The sequence below is a fragment of the Crocodylus porosus genome, unplaced genomic scaffold, assembly GCF_001723895.1.
Source record: "Crocodylus porosus isolate Cpor-Errol unplaced genomic scaffold, CroPor_comp1, whole genome shotgun sequence".
Classification (NCBI taxonomy): Eukaryota; Metazoa; Chordata; order Crocodylia; family Crocodylidae; genus Crocodylus; species Crocodylus porosus.
Genome location: NW_017728914.1, coordinates 36,305,031 through 36,312,448, shown reverse-complemented (window position 1 = coordinate 36,312,448; position 7,418 = coordinate 36,305,031). Strand labels below are relative to the sequence as shown.

Genomic DNA, 7,418 nt, shown 5'->3' with positions numbered 1-7,418 from the left:
AGATATGTTATAACGCACTAAGGTTTCTTTTCCCCTCCCCCCTTAACCCACGAATAGTGTTTCGGACACATCTAATACTTGTTGTAAGGAAAAGAGCTGCTCTATAGTATGAGATAATTGGAATTAATTACATGAGTAAATGGGTGAAAATAAATAAGAGGTCCCACTGGGTAATCTAGCAGTTTCTGCTCACTCTAGATCTGAAGAACGGCTCCCGGAAACAGTTTTAGATACGCAGCAGCTCTGGGTGCTCTTCCGTGGTTTAGGTATGAAGAAAACTATCAAAATAAAGCTACTCATTTGCTACAGTTTGGCTTTAATTTTTATACTTCGTTAATTCTAAGCACATCTCTGAAGCTCGGTTCAGATGGAATTCAAAGCAGCATCATTTGTATAGGTAGGAAAGCATCGCGAAGGCTTGGGTCCCATCAGACCTGCTGGTGAGGTGGTGCCTCTAGTTTCGAGAGGGAACCTCAGAGGTGCTTAGTTACAGTATGGCTGTGCTCAGCACAAACTTATTTTAAAAATTTCACAAGAAAAGTATATCACCATGCATAACGCTACAACAAGAAATAGAAAAGACTGATTTCCCAGGTGCTTCCTCCCATTATAACACTCGCAGAGGAACTCCAGGGAAGAAAGCTCCTGGACTGACATTGCTAAGTGCTTGCTGATAACGTGGGAAGACAGCATGACACAATGGGTAAGAGCACAAGCTTTGCCCTTGGGAGCAAGCACAAATCCTGCCTCAGTTCAGTGATCTAAAGAGGAATTTTAGGTGGTGCTCACTGAGATGCCTCAGGCCATATCACAATTCAGTCCTTGTTAGCAACAGGCTTGAACAAAGGGACTGGGGTGCATGGGCAAAGCTAGGCCTGGTGAAAGGGGAAACTCTGGATTCTTCATTTACTTGCATTTAAAAACTATTGACTTTGTCAGTGAAAACTGCTTTTGCAACAACTTGGAGGAAGTAGAATATCCAAGGACTGGTCACTCATTTTAGACTGTGTAGCGTTACATGTTCTTGAAGTGGAACAACATTTTTGTTCCAAATGAAGCACCCTAATTTCATTTCCCAACCCGCTTTGTGAAGCCCTTTAAAGGGACCAGGGTCCCTGTCAGATTCTGCCAGTTTCCCCTCGCCTCACAGAAACGAAGTGTCTTGCTGAACCTGTCCCAAGCCCCTTGACAAGAGGTGTAAGACTGGCTGCTCTGGTAGCCACTGCTTCAAGATGCCCTGGCCTGACAGACATAGCAATTTCCCCTATCCTGTTAAAATTAAAGAAAGGGAATCTAGTTATAATACCATACTGCTTCACAACGATGCTTAGCCAGAGCTGTAGCTGTGATTCATGCTATTGATTAAATATACTGACTCAGCTCTGCCAAGTCAATGCGCTAAGTGGACAAGCAAGACATTCTCTCCTCGGATAAATATCTGGTTTATGTGGCGTGTGAACACCTGCTGATAATCCACCTTGGGCCTCTTTTTTTTCCGGGGCTGGCTTCTTGCAGTGGTAGCTCCTGCACCAGTGCCCTCTGTCTGGGCAGTCCTGCCTGGCAAATCAGCCTCATTTCTGACTGCCAGAGGCAAGCTGTCACCTGCCGTCTTCTTTTCTCCACCTCTGCCCATGTGTTTCTGCGTCTCACGCTCCTCTTCTGCTCTCCCCCATCCTGACCCAACTTTCCGTCCGAGCGGCTGGGGTTCGCTTGCTGTGGCCGTCTCCTCTGGCTCAGTCTTTGTATCAGCTCCCTTCTTTTCAGAGGACTCCCGTAGTTTGAGCCTGTCAAACAGCTGTAAGGGAACACTCAGTTAAGTGGCCACATTCAGAGAAACAGGCTTCTCATTCTCCACGCTCAAGTCAAATTTTGAGCATGTGACCAACAATCAGCATATGTAATAATATATGACTGCTGAACAGCTTTTTCCTACTGCAGTCACGATTTTGACATATCATGACTGCAGAAAGCAACTATTTTTGTGGGCGATGTCTTTTATTAGACCAAATATATCAAATAGACTTAGGCAGGCTTAGAAATGAATCTGACAATGCAACAGCGCTGAAACTGAAAGAGAAACTCCATTTTATGTCAGTACTTTGGGATTTGTGCAACACTAACACATTAAACAGACAGCAGACTGACAAGTCAATTCCAAATAGATGGAAAACCTATCCTAGTATGGATTCCACCCCTTGGCACCAGTTTTGTCCCTGTTGATAAACATCCTCTCATACAGTTTGGGAAAACCACAAGTATGCAGGCTCCTACTCCAGTGCAATGCACAGGAGTGATGGTTTCATGACACTGCAGGAGACAGGAATTCAAAGTGACATCAATATCTAATGCCAAAAATATCTAGGCTGTTTTTAAAAGTGCAAAATATAGCAAAAAAGCATTTTTGCTTCTCTGAGTTTTTCCCATTCCAATAAAATCTGGAGTAGGTACAGACATAACCAGGACCAGGACTTTCAGGTTGATGCTACATATTTCACCACAATGAAAAGTAAGGTATATAAGGCCAGTTAACATGCAGGCAGAAGGCTACCTACCCTGGTAAGTGTGAGCTGGGGCTCATTGTAGAATGCCTTCCCCAGTACAGGTTTTCTATACGTTTCATCTACATCTGTTAGGGCCTGAAAGATAAAAAAGGAAAAGTTAAAAAAGGAAAGAAAAAAGAGGAAAACAGCTTTCTAAACCATAATACAAAGCTCTCTTATCTCATGGACGACACGCCATGTTCTGGAGTAGATTTCCAAATATCCAAAACACACTTGTTATACTGAGGTACACAAACTAGGGAGCCACAGAGCCTAGTAGACATTTCTACTCTACAGCCTAAATCTCCCTCTTCTCTTCGGGCACAAACCTTATTTTTAATACCCCCAAGATGACATTGAGTATTCCCACCCTGTTTCTAAACTTCTCTCTCACTTGGGGGTCGCAGTCCTGTAACACCTCACTCAGTCTCTTTTTTTTTGGAAATCTTGGGGGGAGGCTTCCCTTACCCTGTTCTGGTTTTGTGGCTGATACCCAAGAGAGGAAACTGGAGGGAAGAAGGATTAACAGAGCTTGAATGTCATCAGTGATTTACTTCTCCCCAAGACTGTACGCAACATCCAGAAATATCAAACCACACTACAGCCACTGCACTTCTTGCTCTCTCTCAGCATCTCCCAGTGGGCGTCGAGGCTACAGCACAGTGTAACAAACAACACTTTATTTTGTATCTCATGGCTAATAGCAAGATGCTAAATGATTAAATGGCAGAACTTTTTGTAAATGTTATCAAATGAGGAGCTCCCTTCTTGACAGTTTAGTCAGGAAAAATGAGACTCAAAACTGAAAACCAGTGATCAGACTGTGTCCTTGTTGTTTTAAATATCAGGAAATGGGATTCTCTTTTTAAAGAATCCTCCAAAGTACCAACTTGCCAGTCCACTCCCTGTCTGGCACTGATGTTTCCAGTGCAGTAGCTGTAAATCAAAGAGCAGCACAATACTTACCATATTCCAGAATTTGTCGAATGCGACCAGAAACCCCGTGCAGACACCACGCAGCCCTTTGAAAGTGCGAATATGGACGTTGATTTTAACGCCATCTCGGACACACCGATGAAGCTCCCCAAGCGGGCTGCCTTCATGAACTAGAACAGATATCAAAAACCATTGGTCAGCATACTGCATTTCCGACAGAAAAAAAAAAGAGAGAGCCTGGTTTGTTTCAGATATGTAGCAAACCCTACCCCCGTGCTGTTTTATAATACAATAAAACAGGCATTCCACCGTGTTACCATGTATTATACCCACACATCTGTCATTCCCAATACAGAGAACCTCCATTTATAGTCAGATAACACAAATTATGGTATAGGAAGGCCCCTTCTTAACATAGCTGAGAACTAAATGAGCCTTATCTATTAAGGACAGGAACTGTTTTGCTACACCTCAAAAACACCCACTTAAATTCTAATGCTAAAACATAAGGGAAGAAGGAACAGACTCCTAAAAGGGCCAGCAAAGCCATAACTGCCTACTGCAGTCAGGGCACACATTCTCTGAAATAAATGTCACTGTTAAGCTAAAAAAATAGCCAAATTGTGCCAGTAAATTTTGGCACCTGATTCATTTAGGGATGTGTTAATTCCCTTTATGAAGAGTCTAAAACAACAGATCACTCCACTTTCTTTGATCCAATATCCTTGGTCAATCTAATATAACGAGAAATTCTTGTTTCAGCAGCTGACCACTGCAGTTCTCCTTGCCAGAGTGCCTTTCCCACGGGACGAGCCGCCTGGATTAGCTGCACAGTATTTACCCCCGGGTTCTCCATCCCGTGACAAAGCAGCAAAAGGGCTGATCACCCAGCATGGAGGAGATTCGCTCAACTGCAATTTTAACTCTTCGATCCACAGTGGACAGCCACTACAAAGTCAGGGGAAAATCATACCTTTCCTGCCACAATGTAGGCCTAGGCTGCAAGCAGCAAGTTAAAAAGTGAATCACCTGTTGCACAGCTGCCTGACAACATAGTGGTAAATACACCTAGGCAATGCCTCAACTACAATTTCACCCTCTGTTACCATTAATGAAGCCATTTCAATGACAGATGCCTGAGGAAGGGTCCTGCAATACCCAAAAGCTTGCCTACATCTATACCAACCATACAACCGGTCCAATACAAAGTGATCATCACCCACAACACAGAATTTTTACATCTCGCAAATTTCCCGGACCATGCTGGCGACATCAGCTCAATGCTACCATGAGTTAGATGTGCAATTCCAACCTGTTCACACAAACTACACATTTAAAACCTCACATAACTGGGAATATATTTAAAAAATATAATAAAATGTACCTGATGGTGTAGCTTCTTATAAAAAAGAACCTGAATATCTTCCTCATTTCTACCACCCCTCTCACTTACCAGAACACAAGGCATATAAGCACTGGCAGGAAACATTGTTTTTCCATCACTTCTGCATCTATGGAAGACACATACTGTTCCCATATCTTTAATTCCTGTCCTCAGCCTCCAACTTCATTTGATCGCAAGGGCAAAAAACACATTATTCACAACGTACTTCCATAATCTGACATTCGTTTCTCAGGAAACAAGCAGCAAGTCAGGTAATTCATCTCTCCAGAACATACCTGCCTTGCAAACATCAAAAAGCATTAAACCCAGGCTCTGCATGCAACTATTTTTGCCCGTGGCTTTATCCATGGAGGTACTACTGTTGATCATCACTTTTTTCCATCAATGCAGAAGAAAGCTTCACCTAGTTAGCTACATCCTCAAAATCCAGGCCCTATTTGTACAAAAGATAAACATACTATTTAATAGCTTTCTAGTAATCCCTTAGAACGCAGGTATGGTGAGCTAGAGGGCAGCTACTCCAACCAAGAAAGATAAAATGAAGTCCCAAATTCTAGTGAAGTGTCTTTCCTCGGGGGTGGCTTTAGCACAAAGCACGTTCAAAAACAAGAGCAAGGCAACAAAGAACACTTTGCAGCCACCACCAGGTGCCTTTCCTGCTTTCAGCACGCTGGGAAAGAGAAGTCACTTGCCCTCGCTACGAGAAAGACAACTTCACAGCAGCTTTTCCTCCGCTTCTAGTCTCACTTAGGTTACTTATGGAACAGGCAGGAAGCCTGGCCTCCCAGGTAACCCTTTACATTACAGGGTGGGAATGGTGGGGTGACTTCACACCTGGTCACCGCTATCTCAGAACACCACAGCGTGAACGTGCAGCACAGGAATATTTATCGCAAGCCACGCATCTACTAAAGTGCATCTCATCTGAATATCCACTTACTAACACAGACAAACCAGTCGGATAAACGCAGAGAGCATCCAGGACCCAGTGACTAGGACTTCACTCTGAACTCGTATCAAGGCCCCATCAAACTACAGGGTCTCAGCATAAAGTACATATTATAAATAAATTGTACATGGTATCCAAGTTGTAACCATATTGGTCTAGAGGAAAAGGCAATCAGGACTCACAGTAGAGATGATATCTTTTATTAATTAAAGAATTAAAGCAATTTTTTGCAAAAATCTTGTTGGTTTAATAAAGAGATATCATCTCTATCACAAGTCCCGATCACCTTATATATGTACATAGAAAGCACAGAATTGTGGCTATAAAATATTCTTAAAATACACCATTTCACAGCTTCTCATACGTTAGTTAAAAGGTGAGTTGTGTCACAATCTTCTGCAAAACTCCATATTAAGGAGTGATTGTACAAACATTTACAGCATGTTTCCTTTCTAAGCCATTTGACTTCTTTACTGGAGACATGAGCACTGCCCTGTCAGAGGAAGGTTTCTTGCGCAGACTTTAATTAATTTAATAATTAATTAATTTAATTAATTTAATAATTTTGCAGCCCAGGTACCTAAAATTAAAGTCCCTCGACACACATATAGGCCCAATCCTGCTAGGAACCCCACGCAAACAGGACTCAAGTGTTCGTGCTGAGCCTCAGTTATTTCAGAGGGATTTACAGCACTGGGACTCGAGTTGACGCGCGCTTGGAAACCCATCAAGTAACCTCGGCCCTTATGTTTAAGTGCCTAGATATGAACACACGCTTTTGTGTGTCACTGTGTCGGTGTAAGGACACAGGCAGGCAAGGTTCATTGGGTAGATGTGATCACTTTTATTAGACCACCTGAGTAGCTGGAAATTTGGGTTGATGTGATCTCTTTTATTAAACCAACTGTGTCTAATAAAAAGAGATCACACATCTACCCAAAGAACCTCGCCTGCCTAAGTATGAACACCAAAGTCGAGCCTTCAGGCAATCAGAATTTGGGCTTTACTGACCACATTTAAGACAGGGGGAGCATGACACCATTTCAGTAGTAAAAGCGCTACCCACCCTCCAAAAAAGATGTTATATTTATCAGCCAAGCGCCCCTCCGCTACATGTCGTGGGACAGGAATGGCATTTTTCTTGGCTCAAGTCTCGGGCGAGGGCACCTTACCGCCGACAGGATGGCACGGGCCTTGTGCCCTGCCTGCATGCATTTGCAAAAGGCAAACCGAGCACCGCCACAGCGTGCGAAGAGAGCGGTCCCGCAGCTCCGCGCCATCACCCAGCGCCGTCTGCCCTCAGGACCGAGCTGGTAACGAGGCGTTTACCAGCACGTCGCAGGCACGCGCAGCGGTCACAACGACACGAGCGGCGGCCTGGCCCGGCTCCGGGTTCAAAAGCTGTGCTTCTGACAGAACGGAACAGGCTTTTCCAAAGCACACCACGGAGGGAGGATTATGGGGGAGCGAGCGCGCCCCTGCCTCAGCCGCGCCCCTCCCCCAACCGTCCCCCCCAAAACTGCCCGCTTACGCGGCATCCTGGTGATGACGTTCTTGGGCGCGCGCCGCCTCCGCGCCGCCCGCGCCG

At 44.3% G+C, this 7,418-nt stretch overlaps 1 protein-coding gene across 1 annotated transcript; it reads right to left on the bottom strand.

Annotated features, from left to right (window-relative positions):
• Positions 1 to 295: 295 nt before the first annotated feature.
• On the bottom strand, positions 296 to 7,416 carry LSM11 (LSM11, U7 small nuclear RNA associated; the record flags this gene model as incomplete). The annotated part of the gene is made up of 4 exons (XM_019534745.1): positions 296 to 1,795; positions 2,553 to 2,636; positions 3,507 to 3,646; positions 7,362 to 7,416. Coding segments are annotated over 4 exons (684 nt in total), but the record flags the coding sequence as incomplete, so codon positions are not given.
• Positions 7,417 to 7,418: the final 2 nt, after the last annotated feature.